Below are 21,122 nucleotides of genomic sequence, written 5' to 3'. Positions count from 1 at the left end.
TCCAAATATCGCGATGTATTGCTTTAAGATGATGATACCATGAAGTGATTATCTAAAGCTGGAGGTCCTTCCTTCAGTCACGGGGTTTAAGTCCATGGCTCTAGACTTAGGCTATGTACTTCTACCTGTAACTGTTTTAATTATTATTATTATTGTAGGCCTACATTGCATTTGTTTTGTTGATTTGTGTCTCTGTGTAAACTCGTCATCGTAAATGAGGGAAACCTCAGTGCTTCACGAGTTTTAAATGAAATGAAATGATTAATATGTAGCCTAATATGCAGCCTCGTGTCATACAATAGAACAAGATATCAAGGGAACATTCATAGTAGTAGACCTAGGCCTACATCAGATGACTTGAACTCTGCCAGCAGAGGTATTTACACTTTGGCGCCAATTGACAGACTCGAAACATAAGTCCCACCCACTCTTCTGTCTTCGTCATTGGCGTTAAACCTCCTCCTCTCATTGGACGGTTCTAACGTCTGTCACTGACGCCCAGAGCTCCGGAGAAGGAGCAGTGGAGTTGGAACTGCTCAAGCGCAGGGGTGGCATGTTTTACCTCCTCCACGTCAACTTTATTACCCTGTCCCAAGAATGTCCAGCGAAGTTGTGAAGATAACCTTTGAAGAGACAAACTGAGAGGTAAGACAACAAACTATTGCATTGATCAAAAACTGCATGTAGCCTAGTTTCATGTAGCCTTTTCACTGGACGATAAACTAGATCCCAGATGGTTCATTTCACGCGTAAATGACCGTAGCAGCAGCCAACAGGTAAATTGACCACATCAGGCGTAGCCTATAGAGTAGTTTCACAAATGTATTGTTTGTTTTCTGTTTTGTTTCGTAAAAAAATCACCCTGTGTTAGCCACTAGCCTACTTTGTGTGGGGCGAATATGGGTGTTTCCAGATCCTAAAAGTCTACGCAGCCTATGAAATAGGCTAATTTTGTTTTATTGGTAACAGTTAGCCTGTAACTTTTCTTTACCCATCTTGTGACTTGTGTGTTTATTATCCTATAAATTGGATACCATCTGTTTTTTTAACGACTTGTTTTATTCATTAATATTTAATTTCTCATTAATTAGTGTTATGTAAGCCTACACACTTACAGGCGCCTGTGATCTTGATCCAGGAGTGACTATAAATCACTTCCAGAACTGATGCAGCCTAACTGGCTTGTTTTTAAATGGTCTGTCTGGTACTTGCTGTATAGTGTGTTTGGTGTTCTACAGTGTAACAGAATTTAGGTGGTAAGAGATGGCAGACTTCAGTGAATTTCAAGATTGAAGATTCAAGATCTGTTTATTAGCCATGTGTATGGTTCACACATACTAGGGATTTGACTAGGGTGAAGGCATACACTGTTGCAGACAACAAAAGACAGGGAGAGAGAGAGAGAGAGAGAGAGAGAGATTCCATCTACAGTATACCTCAAAGAGATCTGGGCTGTTTTGAATAGTTTTATTCCAGTCGTCATAAAGCAACAGGACACAACATGGAGTGGAAATCCCCCTCCTGTCAGTGGAGTTCTCCCCCTCCCTCACACCCTCCCCCCCCCCGTGCTCGCCTGCTGCCAGATATCCGTCTCCCCCTGGTGTTTCTCCATTTCTCACAATGAGACCCATAATCATATCAGACCTACAGTAAGCGGAGCTCAGTTTGGTGATTGTCATGGTTTAGTTTCGTTGTTGGTCATCTCTGGTCTCTGTGCCCCCGCGCTCCCGGGCGGACACGGCCTGACCAGTCACCCACTTGATTAACCATCCCCATGTTGTCCGTCATGTGATTCTGTTTTCGCGGCTGGCTTGATGCCAACGTCATGATTCCCTGGTTCATCTGATTCGCCCTGACAGCTCAAATAACTCCCCATCATCTTTATGAGTGACTGATGAAACATTTTCGGAACCGTCTGATTTGAAGCGTTATCAGATTTGAACATTTTAGTTCAGTTTGTGCAGACAAGCCATGAAAAGAGTTTGCAACTGAATGTTTGTATTCCAACTCAAACCACCGCTAAGAACATACATAACAGTCTGGTAATGTATGGTAGGCTATATTTAGTTATATATTTCATAGACATATGAGAGCTGAGTGTTGGACAGGAATGGTCTATACTTAGATATAAATACATTACAGTATATTTAATCAACACATTTCCTAAACAGACCAATAGACTTCAGATGATATAAATTGATCTGCAGTTGCCGTACAAACTAACAGTTTTGTTTGTCCAAAGAGATCTTAGATCAACAACTTTGTCATGAAAGATGAATTAAATCAATGTAGAAAAAAGTACAGTAACTTCATCTCGCCCGCGGCTGCCTGTCTAAATACAGTATATCCCACTTCAACATCATGTCAGTAACCAAATAAACTGAAAGATTAACTGTTCTCTGATTTCTCCTTCCCTAGTCTATTGCTCAAGATGCCAAACTGCAGAATAAGATTAAAGATTAAGATTAAAGATTAATGTCTCAGTGTGGTATTATATGTATTATATTACTGGTATTATAGGGTGAAGCTCCCTGTCAACTCCCCTTACACTAGATTACACTAGGAATTACACTAGATTACACTAGATTACACTAGATTACACTAGGAATTACACTAGATTACACTAGGAACGACACTAGATTACACTAGGAATGACACTAGATTGACATCTTGTTATCCTTGATAAAGCCTGATTTTTGTTGTAGCCAATCAAAACTATTATGTCTGCTAGTTAGCCAATAATGTGTTAAGCTTTCAACAACATTGATGAGATCACTCAACGGAAGGGTGATGGTAGGTCTCTGCAACAGTATACTTGGGGGTATGACTTACAGTGTCCGTCTCCAAAATAGAACCACCGTAAATGTAGTGAGGGGAGTGCTGTGGGGGTAGTGTAATAGTCTGATACATGGGACATTCACCACGCCTGACAAGAAGAGAAAATAGAGTCCATATTAGGATTATTTATTTGCGGGAGGGTTTTGTTCACTGTGATTGATTTGAGTTAGCTGATTGGCTGACTCATTCACAGCCACTCCGAGCTGGACTGCTCCCTAAACCATCAACAGCGCCAAGATCTCATTTAGATCTCATTTGATCCTGGAGGTCTATGGCTTTGATTGTTTTAGTGCAGTACAGAACTGATCCGTACTCCACATAATGTTGATTGTCAGAATTGAACCAGCCATGAACACCAGCTCGGACAAACAGCACGTTGTTGCAGGATTTTGTTGAGTTGTTCTAGATGAGGATCCACTGTGTAAAAACTCTTTCACCCTTGACTGTAATAAACATTGCACAATGCTACTTCAGGTCAAACATGTATTTATATCCTTGCCTCAATGAACATATACCCATTCAAAGAGTAACACTGATTGTGCACATAGAAAGGTGCACGTACTCTATCTTCGAAAGTTCATTCATTTCCCAAGCAGCAATTAGTGTTACATGTAATTTAAAAGTTCTACCTAATAGTTGAAGCCTCGCGCCATAATTAGCAACATCTATCCTTTGAAAATGGAAATTGCCACTTTCTAAATTGTACCAGATCTCTTGATTGGAGTGGGTTTCTAAATTACACTTCTAAATGTAATTTGTGAAGAGTCTTGCTGGCCAGATTGTGACATCCCATCATCTTCATTGTCAGCCTGGGAATCAACCCTGAGTTTGATACTAAGAATATTTATTATGAACACAAGTAGATGACTCCGGTTAGGGTTCCCACACTATTAACAGCGTTCGGAGGAAAGATTACATCTAAAAATACCCTTGTATAGTCTGGTCAAGAACATGGACTGGGAGGCAGGCTTCTGAGATTCTGTGGATTCCCACCTAGAGGGTAACCAGCTGCTTCTCACAAGAAGGACCGCTTCACCAAGACCCCTTCTGGAAACACTCGGTGCATGTCGTTATTATGCATGTCGTTATTACTGTCACTACAGAATTCTTTAACTTTGTTTAAGTGAAATGTTTCTGAACCAAGTGGCAGGCTGTATATCGCATACTGTCTGTTAGCTGTCAACTGTGAGGACAAACACATTCTGTAGGTCACGTTGGAGCTCGGTGAAGAGTGACATCATCCAAGAGTGACATTTGTGTCATGCTTGAACAATTTGAAGTTGTTCAAATATAGAACATTTTAGATTTAATTATACATACTTTTATCAAGTCAAACTTTATTTATAAAGCACATTTAAAAACAACGATGGTTGACCAAAGTGCTGTACAGTGGGCTAAGAGGCACTAAAACAATAAAATACAATATAATTAACACAAATAACAGATATTTTCCATCGCTTCCTTTAAAACACAGTCGATCAGTTGTTGTTGTTGTTGTGTCATCCCCCATCTTCTACTACCAAAGAGATGGTGTTACATTTCCACCAGTCCAGGAAATAACTGACTCAGGAACAGATATTTCAGTTGTTTCTGTGTCGACCACAGTGCTAGCAGACATCTGGTCTTTTATTATGGGTATGAGAACCAAACATCTGGATGCTTCAATTGCTACTGTTGGTGAAGGAGGCAAGTGGGTCGGTCAAACTCATGAATCTGGAAACCAGAACATTTTAATGTTTGGATCTTGGGGAGTCTTTCAAAAATAGTGCTAACATCACACTGCCTCGTTGCCTCTGTTTGCGCGTGTGTGGGCAATTGAGGTTCCATTTACAGTTCGTCAAAACAAAAAACACAGCTCTGATTTAGACAGTTTTATGACCTTCATCAAGACTTCAAAACAGGCTAAATAATGTTTCACTATACGGTTCGGGATCTTCCAACTACAGTATCTGCTAATTACTAGTCCTGGCACTTTGACACAAGTATAGCATTTGAATGGTGTATTGCTTTCCTTTCTTTAAAGAGTAAATTCAGCATTTTATAGCACCAGGCCAAGATGTAGCTCTCAAACAAGGAGAACCCCTGTCCTGAAACCATTTAACCGTAATACTGTGTGACTGTTCTGTGTATCAGACTTGGAGTGCAGTGGCCATTGGAAACATTGCATAATTGGTTCAACTAGTTTTGTATGAACTGCTTTGTTTCAGGGAGGGGTACTGACTCCATCGGGCATAGGCGTTCCTCAATGGGCTATGACTAGGCCCTGCCTCTGGGAAATATCCTGCTGTTGGAATTTCAATGTACTGTACTGTTTGTTCAGGGACTAAGGGACTAAAATGGGTCAAGATCACTGTTTCCAGAGACACTGTAGTTTTACTTCATCAGGGCTGGACTTGATGTCTCGGTTGCCGGGGTAATGGATTAAAAACACATTAGAAATGACAGCTTCACAGGCCAATGTCATCCATCTAAAGTGGATTGATTTCACGCCATTGAAGTTTCACGTTCAGGAGAGATCACCAGTGCCTCTCACACACAGGTCTAGAACTAAGAGGAGCTGGTTTGTGATAGTTTTAGGCCACATCCACACGAACACAGGTATTTCTAACCCCCCCCCCCCCCCCCCCCCAAATAAATCACCGTCCACACGACAAGGAAAAGGACGGAGATAAAAAGGCTTTAAGCCTTGCAACTGCCGGGCCTGGTCCAGAAGCCACGTTTGCAGCATAGTCCTACTTTGGACCTGGGGGGGCGGCTGTAGCTCAGTTGGTAGAGTGGGTCGTTCAATGATCGAAGGGTCAGTGGTTCGAATCCCATCTCCGACTGTCCACATGTCGAAGTGTCCTTGAGCAAGACACCTAACCCCAAATTGCTCCCAATGAGCAGGTTAGCACCTTGCATGGCAGCTACCGCCATTGGTGTGTGAATGTGTGTGTGAATGGGTGAATGAGAGGCTGTTGTGAAGCGCTTTGAGTGCTGCTAAGGTGGAAAAGCGCTATATAAGTGCAGTCCATTTACCATTTACCTCGCAACATTACGGAGAGGTGGAAGAAAAACTATTTGCCGCAGAATATTTACTTTACTTCACTTTATTTATCCTCTCGGCAGTGTAGTGGTGGAGTAAATTTAGGTTGATTTCTAAAGCATTAATCAAGCCTAGCAACATGGACCAAATATAAAGAGTCCTGTATATAGCCGCCATTGTTCTGCTCAGGCTGTTCCTGGCTCATGCGCAAAAGAGAACGGTGCGCAAAGGAGACCAGAAAGCTAAGTTTTAACCTTCCCCACGAATCCACTTAAACCAGAGTTTTTACAGATCTCCACCTTGGAAGGCTTCCTCAAAAAGATGTTTTCAATGACCAAAAACTCAGTGTCTGCGTTGACGGGAGGCCAAAACGCAGAGAATATAATAAGAATAATAAGAATATGTTTTCATCAATATCCGTGTACGTGTGGACTTAGAAAGGCCGTGGGTATTAGTAGGACATTGAGACCTGCATGCAAATATAACTCCAAAAAGCTCAACTTCATTTGTCTGTTCTCCAAGACAAAACGCTGCCTTGGTAGACGTGTCTCTGAGAGCGTTTCATACTGTCTCTCAAACATCAGCCCAAGCCATGGACTCCCCCAGTTCCTGACTCAATTCACTTTGTGACATTTTGAACCTGGGCACAGTGGGGAGAGGGGGAAGAGAGAGGGGACCGGGGGAAACAAGGGGACCTCACAAATCTCTGCTCAACAGCATCACCAACGAAGTGGCATAATGCCTCATTGTGGTGCCTGAGTTGAATGTGCCCGATTGTCTGTGGTTGGGAATCAGAAATGGGGAGTTGAGACCCATTTCATGTTTGGAATCTAGTCATTGTTCATAGATACGGATTTCAATGCACTTTTCAGATTGATTAGAGGAGTAGAAAGTAGTTTTAGAAAGAAGATGCACTTGTGAGTTCTGGCAAGTAGTAGTACATTGGCTCTTCCTACGTTAAATGCAATTATTGTTAGTCGCTTTGGATAAAAGCGTCTGCTAAATGACTAATGTAATGTAATGTAATGTAGAATTTCTTTCAATTCAAACTCAGTTTGCCAGAAATGTGTGACTTATACAGCGAAGAGTTACAAATGATGATATGACGCCAAGTTGCTGGGGAAAAAACACAGCGTGCTCTGGTTTCTGTGTTCTTTCAACTTCCTGCGCCTGAGCTTTCCTAACATGTGCACACACACTCCTACACTGTGTGGACCTACCCTTACCCTAATTGCATGTTATCTAAGTTCGTCTGATGTATCATGTGATGTTAGCCCAGGCGCTAGCAGGCATTTGCGTGTGTGCGTGCGTGTGTGTGTGTGTGTGTAAGTTAGTGTACTGTGCCTATGTGTCCTTTGGTCTCTCCATTCAGTGTGTGTGTGTGTGTGCATGTGTGTGTGTGTGTGTGTGTGTGTGTGTGTGTGCGTGTGTGTGTGTGTGTGTGTGTGTGTGCGTGCGTGTGTGCGTGTGTCCGTGTGTGTGCTTGCGTGTGTGTGTGCGTGTGTGCGTGCGTGCGTCCGTGTGTGTGTGTGCGTGCGTGTGTGTGCGTGTGTGTGTGTGTGTGTGTGTGCATGCATGCTTTGTTATTGTGTTGCACCAGTGCTGTGTTTATTCAGTTCTTCGTTTTGCTTGTCTTCTACCAGGCGTTTTCCTGTAGCCTTCAGGAAGCAGCTTTTCTGACGTTGCCTGTGAGCTTCCTGGCAGGAGCAGCCCTGAGTTCCTACTGTGAGACAATAGGAGGGGGTCTCTAGGGGCCCCGGGAAGCTGGGGGCCCGATCAAACCAGCTTCCCTTCAGGAAACTGCAGATTTATCCCAGCAGCTGAACCACTCATACAGAGACAGGCAGTGAGGGAGTTGAGGCCCTGCTTGTGTGTGTGTGTGTGGGTGTGTGTGTGTATTTATATGTGTGTGTGTGTGTATGTATGTATGCATGTGTGTGTGTATGTGTATATGTGTGTGTGTGTGCGCGTGTGTGTGTGTGGAATGTTCATGCGTGTGCGTGCATGCATGTGTGTTTTCATGCATGTTAGTTAAGTATCTGTTTTTCTGAATAGGCTTTTGTCATGTAAAGTAGGCTGGTGGTAACAGTGAGCCATGGTTGGGGGGTGATGGTTGAATGAATGGGTTAAGTTTGCCTTCGCCCATGAGGACCAGAAGCTAGGTTGATATGTTTGGTGGACTACAGTCCTCTCAGGCTCTGCGTAGCTGGGTTGATGTGTGGTGGGCTGTAGTCCAGGTTAAGGTTAGGCTTCTGTGTAGCTGGAGGCCTTCCCTCCCCACCTCTCCTCTCCTCTCCTCCATTGTCTGCCGGGCTTCTTCGACCCCGCGCTTCCTTCCGAGGGAGACGTGTCGATGGTGGGATGAGGTCACTTCTCCAAACACGGGTCTCAGGAGATGAAGCCAGGGTCACACGGTCACAGCCCTGTGCCAGAACATTTCCTGTTCTCAAAACTGTGCTGAGAAAGTGGACCCCGGTGTTAGAGACATGGCTGCTAGTGCTTATGGGAAACAGTCATCATGAGCTTATGTACAATAGGTTGAGACCTTTACATAAACCTCCAATTGCCATAGAAATATCTGCAATTAAGTGCGATTGCCTTGAAAAGCCTTTACACTGAGTTTGCAGAGCAATGTGGTGTGTCCATTTACAATGGAACCCAATGAGGCTTTTACAAAGTTAAGCCCTCTGGCCTGCGATTAACTTATATTAACTTACAGCCTAAAGGCACATTGTCCCATGTCGGTAATGCTATCATATGACTTTTCCCCCTGTGGAACCAACATGTTTTAGGGGCAGAAAAACACCTTCTGTGTGTGTGCGTGTGTGTATGTGTGTGTGTGTGCATGTGTGTGAGTGTGAGAGACATGACTGTGGTGGCTCATGGCTGGGGTTGGTGGATGAGGGTGTAGAGGAATGTGGCTTCTCCCTCTGCTCTGTAATTTGCTGCTTGTCATCAAGACCTGGAAAAAAAACATCTGAACCGTCGTGTTTCCTGCTGAGTGAGGGAGTAAGTACCCAGAACTAAGGGACATACGGGCACGATCACTCCCAGTTGAAGTTAAGCAACTCTATATTTTCCAATTAACAAAGTTAGATAAACATAGTTTATTTGGTGGGGGGGTACTGTAAGTCACTTTGTACTTGGCTACAAAATATTGACAACCTCTCTGGAATTTGCCTTTGGTGTGAAAAAGACATGTTGCTCCTTAGAATCAAGTACAGTACAGATTGGGCTGTTTATCAAAGCTAAGGAGTGAATTAATTGGCCCTGCTGTGTGAAATTCCTCTGCACCTCCTCCACAAGGACGATCCTGGGCGAGCTGCCGTTTCTCGCTAATCCCTCCATCCTAAAGATCACTTAAAGCCCAGTTGTTTTGAAGCTTAGATGATTTATAGATCTGCTTAGCAGCGCGGCGCCTAGCACACTGTTGTGTTTGCTCCCACTGTACGGTGGAGGAGGAGTACTGTACGGTCTGAGGCTAGTGGAGGAGTACTGTACAGTCTGAGCCTAGTGGAGGAGTACTGTACGGTCTGAGCCCAGTGGAGGAGTACTGTAGGCCTACTGTACGGTCTGAGCCCAGTGGAGGAGTACTGTAGGCCTACTGTACGGTCTGAGCCTAGTGGAGGAGTACTGTAGGCCTACTGTACGGTCTGGGCCTAGTGGAGGAGTACTGTACGGTCTGAGCCTAGTGGAGGAGTACTGTACGGTCTGAGCCTAGTGGAGGAGTACTGTACGGTCTGAGCCCAGTGGAGGAGTACTGTAGGCCTGAGCCCAGTGGAGGAGTACTGTACGGTCTGGGCCTAGTGGAGGAGTCCTGTACGGTCAGCCTAGTGGAGGAGTACTGTACGGTCTGATCCCAGTGGAGGAGTACTGTACGGTCTGAGCCTAGTGGAGGAGTACTGTACGGTCTGAGCCCAGTGGAGGAGTACTGTACGGTCTGAGGCTAATGGAGGAGTACTGTACGGTCTGAGCCCAGTGGAGGAGTACTGTAGGTCTGAGCCCAGTGGAGGAGTACTGTACGGTCAGCCTAGTGGAGGAGTACTGTACGGTCTGAGCCTAGTGGAGGAGTACTGTACGGTCTGAGCCCAGTGGAGGAGTACTGTACGGTCTGAGCCTAGTGGAGGAGTACTGTACGGTCTGGGCCCAGTGGAGGAGTACTGTACGGTCTGAGCCCAGTGGAGGAGTACTGTACGGTCTGAGGCTAGTGGAGGAGTACTGTACGGTCTGAGCCCAGTGGAGGAGTACTGTACGGTCTGAGCCCAGTGGAGGAGTACTGTACGGTCTTAGCCTAGTGGAGGAGTACTGTACGGTCTGAGCCCAGTGGAGGAGTAGTACTGTACGGTCTGAGCCCAGTGGAGGAGTACTGTACGGTCTGAGGCTAGTGGAGGAGTACTGTATGGTCTGAGCCCAGTGGAGGAGTACTGTACGGTCTGGGCCTAGTGGAGGAGTACTGTACGGTCTGAGCCTAGTGGAGGAGTAGTACTGTACGGTCTGAGCCTAGTGGAGGAGTACTGTACGGTCTGGGCCTAGTGGAGGAGTACTGTACGGTCTGAGCCTAGTGGAGGAGTCCTGTACGGTCTGGGCCTAGTGGAGGAGTACTGTACGGTCTGAGCCTAGTGGAGGAGTACTGTACGGTCAGGCTAGTGGAGGAGTACTGTACGGTCTGAGCCTAGTGGAGGAGTACTGTACGGTCTGAGCCCAGTGGAGGAGTACTGTAGGTCTGAGCCCAGTGGAGGAGTACTGTAGGTCTGAGCCCAGTGGAGGAGTACTGTACGTCTGAGCCCAGTGGAGGAGTACTGTAGGTCTGAGCCCAGTGGAGGAGTACTGTACGTCTGAGCCCAGTGGAGGAGTACTGTACGGTCTGAGCCCAGTGGAGGAGTACTGTACGGTCTGAGCCTAGTGGAGGAGTACTGTACGGTCTGAGCCTAGTGGAGGAGTACTGTACGGTCTGAGCCTAGTGGAGGAGTACTGTAGGCCTTCCCTCAGGATAGGAAACCGTGACCTGAAGCTGACCAGCTGAAGATAAGCAGTCAGCCAATCTCCACCTCCGACCACTGCCACATGCTAGCTTGACATTAGAAAATAAGCGTTGTCAGTGCATACCATTCCTCCCTGATAAGCCCAGGACACAGGACAGACCTGCCACTGCAAATAGTGTATTTTGGTTTATTTTTAATTTACCGCCGTCATGGGACAGGTATTTGTGTATTATCAGGATATGCTATAGCTGTATATATTGATGCTGTCTGAAGAGATGGTGAGAAATCAGTGAAAATCCTTATAGCACATTATGCAGACTATATCTTTACACTTTGGTATCTATGTTGTCGTCTTTTGGTGTGTAAACTGACTTCTGGTGGCACCTGTTCTTATTGGGTTTACTGAAGCAGTGTGTGGGATATACAGTTCACTTACTCTAGACACACAGACTTATTCTAAGTTTCTTTTTGTATTCTAAATGACTAAAATGTAAATGTGAAATGTTGACCCACAGTACCTCTTTGATAACTGTGATAGGGAGGTCGCGAGAGATCCCAGACGGGTTGATTTGTTCTCTGGGTGCTCTGAGGACGTTCAGGTTCTGATGCATCAGGAAGGCTGCGTGTTCTAGCCTGGTCGCTCCGGCAGGATGTGAGGGGAAGTGTGTGTTGGAATGCGCCTGGGGGTGTTGGGAAACAGATCTGTGTTTGTGTGTGGCGGTGTAGACTACTCTGACCCTCTCTCTCTCTCTTTCTCTCTCTCTTTCTCTCTCCCCCACTCCTTCTTTTGCTCTCTCTCTCCCCCTCTCTCTCTCTCCCCCCCTCCCTCTCTCCCCCCTTCTCTCTCTCTCTCTCTCTCTCCCTCACCCTCTCTCTCTCTCTTTCTCCCCCCACTCCTTCTTTTGCTCTCTCTCTCTCCCCCTCTCTCTCACTCCCCCCTCTCTCTCTCTCTCCCCCCCACTCCTTCTTTTACTCTCTCTCTCTCCCCCTCTCTCTCACTCCCCCCCTATCTCTCTCCCCCCCTTCTCTCTCTCTCTCTCCCCCCCTTCTCTCTCTCTCTCTCCCCCCCCCCTCTCTCTCTCTCTCCCCCCCCCTCTCTCTCTCAGTGGACCCAGAGTTTGAGTGACAGCAGGGAGGAGGAACTGAGCTCCTTTGGCACCGTGGAGAGAACTGTATGATTCTCAGAAAGTGCATGTGAAAGGTAACTTAACAGGGTGAGCGTGTAAGCTCATAGGAACTAAACATGCAGCTATTATACAGACCTGCAAACTTGTCACCGTTTGGCTACAGTCACCTTTTTTATGTTAACCATGGTAGTTTCAGTGAATCTAGAGGGTTTTAGTTTTGTATGTCGTCACCTTTTTCACTCATCCAGAGTTTGCAGGTCTGATTATAGCCGACGGTAGTTTATAGTGATTTATTACGATACGATAAAAAATGTGAAGTACTTTGATCCTATTGAGATGTGATATCTGACTTGTGGCTGTTGGCTCATGTTCAATTTCTTGTTGCTCTTTGTTCTTGGACACTTAGCTCGACTTTTATCTGTGACGTGTTCATTCAGACACACCGCTTGGAGGTAGAAGTGATGTCATGGTTAACCCCCTCCGACAAGGAGAATACAAATTTCTTTTACTTCCAGCGCCTCTTTATACCCAGCTGTCCTCAACACAGGGAACTCACCTCACGCACCAGTCGCAAATATCCCAAAATGGGGATTCTTCCTATCTTGGTTTATATTTGCGATGTAGGACTGAGTGAGCGTTCGTTCTTTCTTCCCCAGATAGTGAGTTGACTGGCGGCTTTTGCTGAACGATCTCAGTCCAGGAACATGGCTCAGTCCGTGCAGGTCAACCCCAAGCTGCCTGGTAAGCCTTCTCGTTAACGTCAACATTAAAATCACAGCATGCTTCACGTCACCCAAGCTTAGGCTATCTAGACCATTATGTCACTGTTATGAAGGTCGATAAGTCAAGCGAGGTGATCTTCTAAAGTTTCACTCTTTAGAGGACCCACCGCACACCCAACAATGTTTTGTCTATAGGTGCTGAAGGTCATTTGAGGGTTCACATGACATAAGGAACTTTCTGTGGAAGCTCCTTTCTCCCTTTGAATCCTAATGTCTCTCAGCTGTTCCTCACGGCGGTGTTTTTTCTCGTTGCGCCGCAGATCTGGGCGCTCCGTTTCTATACTCCAGCCAGGAAGAGGCGGATCAGCAGGGACCCTACTCCGTCCAGACTCCGTACGGCTTCCAACTCGACCTGGACTTCCTCAAATACGTGGAGGAGATCGAGAGTGGCCACAATCTCCGCCGAGCGCCTCTTAACTCCCGCAGGTCGTCGCGGGGATCTAAAGTCTCCCAGCGGAGCATCAGTGTAGGGGGGCGTGCCAGCGGCTGGACCTCCACCGAGTCGCTCTCCTCCCCGGCCAGCGAGGACGGGAGAGTCCCTCCTCCGCCTCCGCCGAGGAGCCGCATTGGCTCTGCACCCTGCGAAGTCCAAACTCTGTCCCCCCTAGCCGTCCTCAGCGCCCCTCTTCTCTCCGCTGGCGCCAAAGTGCCGCCCCCTCCTCCTCTGCGCAACCCCAGAGTGGAGAGAACCCTGCTGGAAACCAGCAGGCGACTGCAGCAGGAGCAGAGCCACCAGCACCAAAATGGCGGACGTGTGCAGCTCTCAGACCCTCCCAAGCAAGGCTTCAGAGAGGGCTTAAGAATAAATGTTCCTCTTCAGGCTTCCCATGCCCACACAGCCACTGTGGACGGTCAGTCCCTGCTCCTGTCCTCAGTATCCCCTAGCCCGTCTCAGAGTAGCTGGACCAAACCTAGTCCTCACACCTCTGGTAGGAGCACCCCAGCCTCCAGCACCGGCGTGGCCTCCCTCCCACCCAGTCAGCTGCAGACCGTGAGAGAACAAATGGCCACTGCTCTGAGGCAGCTGAAGGAGATGGAGGAGAGAGTGAAGGGGGTCCCAGCCTTGGAGAGAGAAGTGGCCAAGCTACGCGCGGAGAAAGACATGCTCCTGTTGGCGTTGCAGGAGGAGAAGGCTTCAGCTGCCAGAGAGAAGGAGGTCCAGGAACAACAGACATCGGCGGCAGAGAGCAATTCCACCACAGTGACCACGGAGACCCAGGTTCAGGGAACCCCTCCTACGTCTCCTGGTCGCGAGGGTCCCAGCGAAGCAGTAGAGCTCAAAAGGCTGACCGAGAAGTTTGAGGGGAATAGTAAGAAAGTTCCGGAAGTTCCAGAAGAAGTTCCACCGGAGCCGGTGGACAGGAAGTCGGTAGCTGTGGGAGATGACGTGTCACTGCAAGAGGCAGTGTTCTACTACAGACAGGAAGTGAAGGACGCTTCTGAGGGCACCGAGGTGGCCGTCTGCGAGAAGGGCGTCGGGACTGAGCCGAAGACCGCTCGCGAGGAGGGCGTACAGGCGGGAGTTGACACGGAGGAGGCCTGTGTGTGGGTGATGGAATCTCTGCTCGGGGTGACCAGTGAGGCGCAGAGGGAGATCGACACCTTACAGGACACCATCAAATTCCAGCAGGAGTCCATCTTATCTCTGGAAGGGAGACTGGGCCAAGCCGACCAGGATCTGGGAGCACTTAAAGCCAGAGAAGAAGAGAGGAATTCAAAAGTCACATTTGAAAAGGGGGTTCTTGCCAAACCTGGCACGGCAAACGCCCAAGTAGAGACTGAACGCTCAACTTGCACCGTGCAACACGTGGCTGTGTCCTGTTGTCCTGAGGTTGTGGACGCGTGTGTAGGGGAGGATTTAAAAGCCGATCAACATGACAGGAGTACTCAAACTGACATTGCTGAGAGCCCGGCAGAACCAATCCTAGCAGCTCTGGTCAGCACCGGGAGCCAATGGGAGAATCCGTCTGAGGAGGTTCAGGAGCAGAGACCTCTGGCCACCGCACTGAAGAGGAGGCAGATGACCATCGCAGAGTACAAGGTCACCCCCGACGAGGAGCTGGTCAGCGTGACGACGGAGCGAAAAGATGAGGAGGCGACGGCTCCCAGCAATCCCAAAACAGTCGGAGGTGAGTGTCAGAAGGCCATCATAAACAAAAACCTTCACCATGATGACCATAAACTATTATTAAATCCACATTGTCCTGTAGCACTTACTTTCATGGGTGGGTCGAGAGTGATTGGTGAAGTATGTGGCGTTCTATCCTGTTCAAATGGGGCGGCTATAGCTCAGTTGGTGGAGTGGGTCGTTCAATGATCGAAGGGTCAGCGGTTCGAATCCCAGCTCTGACTGTCCACATGTCGAAGTGTCCTTGAGCAAGACACCTAACCCCAAATTTCTCCCAATGAGCAGGTTAGCACCTTGCATGGCAGCTGCCGCCATTGGTGTGTGAATGGGTGAATGAGAGGCCATTGTAAAGCGCTTTGAGTGCCGCTAAGGTGGAAAAGCGCTATATAAGTGCAGTCCATTTACCATTTACCATTCAAAATAATCCATTAAAAGTGTTTTGACATGCGTTGTCTCTGCCGCTGCGGCTACAGGCATGCTGAAATCCATCATGAAGAGGAAGGATGGGAGCAGCGCTGGCGAGACTCGCAGTGGCAGCAAGAAGAGCCTGCAGTTCGTGGGCATACTCAACGGAGGGTGAGTGAGCCTGCGCCAGCCGGGAAGACGCGCTGAGACGGGAACGTGCTTCCGCCACGAGTTCACGACCGTCGGCCCGTCTCTCCGATCTCTTTCAGGTATGAGTCCACGTCTAGTGAGGAAGAGGAGGAGGAGGAGGAGGAGGAGGATGAGGAAGGGAGTTCATCAGCGGGCAGCGGCGAAGGTGGATGCTCGGACAGCAGCGAGGAGGAGGAGGCGGCCCTGGAGGAGACATCGGACGAGGAGAGGAACGTCAACGTGGACGACAGCGACAGTGACGATGCGCCACGAGGGGAACCTTCCGAGACCTCCGACGCTGTGAAAGAGAAGTACGTTATGGAGAAAGGATAGTTCATTTACCCTTTTAATACGACCACGTCACCGGCAACATTTTAAAAATATCTAACAAATATTTAATAATATTAAAAAAATATCTAACAAATCTAAAAAAATCCTCACTCCAACACTTGCTGAAAGCTGAGAAACTGCGCTTTCTGGTATTATAGGGAAAATCCAATTAATATTTGAAATGTTGTCACTGTATTTTCAGGGTTAAAAGGGTTAAAGGTGAAAGATTGTTTAGCTTTCATCGTGTTCAAAACTGACAACATTGGCGTCCATGCAAAAGGGAGCATCTACGTATACCACACAACGTACAGTAGAATCTCCCTCCACTAGGCTCTGTGCACCAGCTCCACTACTTCCTGAAAGTCACTTGGCATCTTTATTTCCTGTCCAATATGATTGGATTAAGTGATTAATCAGGTGTGCGCTGGGTCTGCTGCACACCTGATTAATCACTTAATCCAATCATATAGGACAGGAAATAAAGATGCCAAGTTACTTTCAGGAAGTAGTGGAGCTGGCGCACAGAGCCTATTGTACAGCACTGCCAATTGTGAATACTTGACTTCTTTGTCATAGGTTTGAGCTGAGCGCAAAAATGCGAGAGGCTTGCCTCATTCTGAAGAACCACCTGAACGATGATGTCAAAACACAGAAGAGCAAAGAAGTGGTGGGTTCTAACATGCCTCTTCAGCTCCTCTGCTTCAGTATGCCTGTCGTGAAAATGACTAGCTTCTTGAAAACACACTCACATTGTAAACAGTTTGTTTTCTTTTGTGTGAAAATCTTCATCAAACCATCTATTTTGTTACAATCCAATTAAGAGTGTTTGGATTTTTTCATTTCTCTAATTATCAGTTACTTTAGTGAATGATTAGTTTTATGTTTTGTTTTTTTACAAATGCAATGATGAGTACAGTATGTGTATCTAGCATGGATAGTGCACAGCAGTGTACTGTACGCATAGTGCTTTCAAAGCTGTTTATTGTTTGTTATACAACGGTTAGTTCTGGTTATTGATTCTGATTGGCTGGAAGCCGTGTTAAAATACTTTAAAAACCACTCAAGGCCGTGTGTTATAGTGATTTTATAACAGCTAGGGGGGTTTTAGGCACTCCGCTTCGCGTCGTGTCTAACAACGCCCCCTAGCTGTTATAAAATCACTATAACACACGGCATCGTGTGGTTTATTGCTTAAATCAGTCATCTCCACAATCATGTCCCCTCATCTCCCTGTCCTCCAGCTCTCCAGCACCCACACGGTCCAGCTGGAGTGGTTCCGCGTCTCCAGCGCTAAGACGGCCCAGCCGCCCCGCGTCTCCGACTACCTGATGGCCTTCTCCGAGGTCTCCTCGGCCCTGCTGGCGCACATCGTCAACATGACCGACGGCAACGGCAACACGGCGCTCCACTACAGCGTGTCCCACTCCAACTTCACCGTGGTGGCTCTGCTGCTGGACACAGGCGAGTGTGACGCCTCTTCAACTGCCGTTGGGCTCAATTTCGTTTCAGTTCCATTTCGGAATTTTAAATTGAAAACGACACAAAATTTCTCTGATGTTTTTTTGCGTGGTGTAAAAAGCATCTTTTGGCGTCGGCTTTTTACACGTTTGCATTTTAATGTGAGGGTTTGTATGCTCCTCGTAGGCATGTGCTGCGTGGATAAGCAGAACAAGGCGGGCTACACGGCCATCATGCTAGCGGCGCTGTCCGCCGTGAAGGAGGAGCAGGACATGATGGTGGTCAGGAAGCTCTTCAGCCAGGGCAACGTCAACGCCAAGGCCAGCCAGGCAAGTCGCCCCCACGCAGCAACGCACCGCTCTGTCCACTAATCTGCTACAATAACTGCAAAACCTACAGTATGACTTGAGAGATTTCTCTCTTTGCCCTCTAGAGCCAATCAAGTTTTGTATGTGTTTTCATTTGACACCCATTTCTTCGATCCTGCCAAGCCATAGGGCTGTGATAAGATACGCTCACTTGTTCTAGGTCAGCATAATTCACTCATAAATCCAATTACTTGGTTATTATTGTCACTGTGGGAACTTTATTGCAACAACAACAGCGATATCTCAAATTCAGTCACACCATTATATCACATCACAACTCCACCTGCTCTTCCCTCAGGCTGGCCAGACAGCGCTGATGCTAGCCGTTAGCCACGGCCGGCAGGAGATGGTGCGGGCGCTGCTGGACTGCGGCGCCGACGTCAACGTGCAGGATGACGAGGGCTCCACAGCGCTCATGTGCGCCAGCGAACACGGCCGCGCCGAGATCGTCTCGCTGCTCCTGGACCAGCCGGGCTGCGACATTTCCATTGTGGACAACGTAAGCTGGCGCTGGTGACCTCCTGGTGACCTCTGCTGGTGACCTCCTGGCACATCGATTCAAGCAGAGGAAGCCAGCGCAGTCAAAGTGGATGGACTGTGAGAGGTGTATTAGTATACCTAGATAATGCAGAACCTTAAAGGAATAGTAAAGGGAAAATGCATGTTTAGTCCTGTGTTAGGGTTACTTGTGATCATATACAATGATTCAGATCAAAACATTGACAAAGCTAGCATTTTCGAGGAAGTTGATAATTGCTCTACCACCGTTTTGGTCATACAGCGTCAATACAAGTCAATGGATTTCATAAAATTATCAATAAAACCCTACAGGATTCATACTTTGCGGCGAATTTGATGTCAGAACACCAATGGACACCAATTACACCCTCAGTGAGCTTCTTGTCTTTGAAATCGAGAGTTTAACATGTTTTTGAATAATTTTTCAAGATGCCCATCCACATCCATTGTATGACCAAAACGGTGGTAGAGCAATTATCAACTTTCTCGAAAATGCTAGCTTTGTCAACGTGTTGATCTGAACCATTGTATATGATCATAAGTAACCTTAAAACAGGGCTAAACATGCATTTTCCCTTTACAACTCCTTTAAGACTAATTAATACAGTACGGAACCAAAGAATGCAAAATGGCATAGTGTACCTGAATCGTGTGTTCAAAGTAATTGCATTCAAGGGCCTGGCTTCATCACTGTCCAGGAAATACCTATCTAAACTGCCTGTGCTGGCTTTCTAACTTCACCACCCCAAGTCCTGCTCGTTCCTATTCTGCTCGGCAGTTCAAAGTCAGTCCTCTGGCAAGCTGGCATCTAATTGCCTTCATCTGTCCATCTGTCTTCGAATCAGTACAGTTACAGGAAACAAAGTCACTGGACTGTTTAGATTGCCCCCAAGGGGTGTCCTAACAAGCCACAGCAGCCTCTCTGTGTGCTGCCTTATCCTAGGCTGGTGATGAACAACGCGCTGCTGTACATACCAGTACAGCACGGCGTGCCTCCTGTGACTTGCTTATTTAGCTCTGGGAACAGTGGGTATTCATGACCATGGCTTTTAAGTTCTCGTTTATCAGTATTCTAATCTGCTTATCTGGTTTTTCAAAAAATAAATAATTTACCATGGATTTGTATTAATACTAGTTGGTCCCTCAGGCAGATATTCAAGCAAACACATCTGAGGCAGACGGAGAGCGTAAGCCACACAGCATATGGGTCGAGTTTCAGCAGGTCACAGCTGGACTGAGATGGGTGGGAAAGTATTTGGGAGATTTTTTCCCCCTCGACTTTGTGACATAGTGTAGGGCTTAGGAAGGGAGACGGACAGGCAAAGAAATCGGGTTTAACCCTGTGCCAATGTATCGCTTTTCACTGCATTAGACCAATTATAATGGCTTTTAGGCCTAAATGTTATGGGGGGGGGGGGGGGTCGGGGGTCGACCCCTAGTCTCTGCAAACACTTAAGGTTGTGATTTCGAAACGGAGTGTCTCTATGGGTTTATAAGATACCTCTCTCGTCTTTTTGTCCTTCTCTCCATCTGTAGGACGGCAGTAATGCCTTGTCCATAGCCCTGGAGGCATCGCACAACGACACAGCTGTGCTGCTCTACGCCCACATGAACTACGCCAAGACCCAGGCAGCTGTAAGTTGAGGTTCTCTGTGTAGCAGAACTCGCCTGAATAGTTCACAAACAAGGCAGTTTGATTCCAGCGCAGGTCATTCTCTCAACATATCTGGATCATGAGCAATGTCACGTCTATTTCAAGTGGGCAATGTTAGTGTCTCGGCTTGGTCCCAATGTTTAGTTTGGGTGTGGTATGTTTGCTGCTGGTTCCAAACTCCCATTTTGACTCGTGCAGCAGTAGTGACCCTTATTGTCCAGAAAGATTGCCTATGTGTGTCTGTTGTTACTGTAAACAGAATATCCTCATCTCTTTCAGGGGGGCACCAGGAACCACCCCAGAAGCCCCACCAGTCCCCATAAAACATGGCTTGCGGAGTGAAGCAGTTTGCTGTAATTGAAAGCCCTATGCCATCAAGATGGACAAACAGAAACAGGAACGGACAAGAGCATTGAAAAAGCTCCACTGGAATTACAACTGTCTACTTAAGTATACTGTATGTATTTATATATTGGTATATGTCATGCATTTATTTGTATTGTTAATATAAGATATTTTTCCATGAATGCTTTGAACAATTACTGCTATAGTATACTCAATGTATCTGCATTTGTAAGATTTCCGACCAATCAAAGGTCTGCCGCATCTATTTCTCTCAGATACAGTAAATGAGACCTTTAATAATTTGCACTTGTTTACCATGTTAGTTTAGTTTGTCCTCTTCTCAGTTAAACTGCCCTCTCGTGTCTGTAGAGTTCTGAGTGCACTAACAGGCTATGCATTGTATATTCATGTATGTATTTTCAGGACAAAAATAAACATATATTTACATACGTTTCTTTGTGACTTTTGAGGCTTGTATATATGTGGCTTTTTTAGGGAATCAACTTATCTGCAATAAAGTAAAGATTAAATAGTCTTGCCTGGTTATTGAGATTATTGTTAGACTAGTACTTCAGTCTAGTGAGCAACTCTGGGCTGTTCCCCACAAAATTTCCAATGATGATTGGGTCAGAGCTTTGGGATTGAGAAATGTAGCCTAGGCCTACTGTACTCCTCTTTGTCCAATATTCAAAATGGAGGGTCATGGTAACTGACTGGTCACTTGATTTCACATAGTGGCAAACTAGGGATGTCAAGATCAAGATTATTTTATTTGTCACATGTAATGTACGGTGTAGTCACAGTGAAATGTTGCTGCCGGATTATGCTTGATACAGATCGACTCTATATACTACATTTCCAAATTATAAATATACAAGTTACAAATGTACAGACTATGAAAGTTACACATTTTTCAAATTAACACAGAATACACAATAAGTACCCTTTCTTTACAGTATTAAGATAGAAGAA

General features: G+C 46.6%; 1 protein-coding gene across 1 annotated transcript; it reads left to right on the top strand.

The window, feature by feature from the left end:
- Nucleotides 1-532: 532 nt before the first annotated feature.
- Nucleotides 533-20,565, top strand: kank3 (KN motif and ankyrin repeat domains 3). Its single transcript, XM_084436473.1, has 12 exons — nt 533-645; nt 11,952-12,046; nt 12,629-12,713; nt 13,015-14,883; nt 15,356-15,458; nt 15,557-15,787; nt 16,383-16,473; nt 17,048-17,273; nt 17,451-17,593; nt 17,931-18,131; nt 19,688-19,786; nt 20,085-20,565. The coding sequence occupies exons 3-12, from the start codon at nt 12,677-12,679 to the stop codon at nt 20,145-20,147; spliced, it is 3,063 nt and encodes a 1,020-aa protein (XP_084292599.1). The 5' UTR covers nt 533-645; nt 11,952-12,046; nt 12,629-12,676; the 3' UTR covers nt 20,148-20,565.
- Nucleotides 20,566-21,122: the final 557 nt, after the last annotated feature.

Source organism: Borostomias antarcticus (genome assembly GCF_949987555.1).
Source record: "Borostomias antarcticus genome assembly, chromosome: 3".
Classification (NCBI taxonomy): domain Eukaryota; kingdom Metazoa; phylum Chordata; class Actinopteri; order Stomiiformes; family Stomiidae; genus Borostomias; species Borostomias antarcticus.
Note: the sequence above shows the minus strand (reverse complement) of the source record. Positions and strands in the feature narration are given on the sequence as shown.

What these genes read in the sequence shown, in the direction of transcription:
- kank3 (XM_084436473.1), top strand. Translation starts at nt 12,677, where the DNA reads ATGGCTCAGTCCGTGCAGGTCAACCCCAAGCTGCCTG. An exon ending in GGTCAACCCCAAGCTGCCTG is followed by an intron (nt 12,714 to 13,014) that starts GTAAGCCTTCTC and finishes GTTGCGCCGCAG; the next exon opens with ATCTGGGCGCTCCGTTTCTA. An exon ending in ACGCCAAGACCCAGGCAGCT is followed by an intron (nt 19,787 to 20,084) that starts GTAAGTTGAGGT and finishes CATCTCTTTCAG; the next exon opens with GGGGGCACCAGGAACCACCC.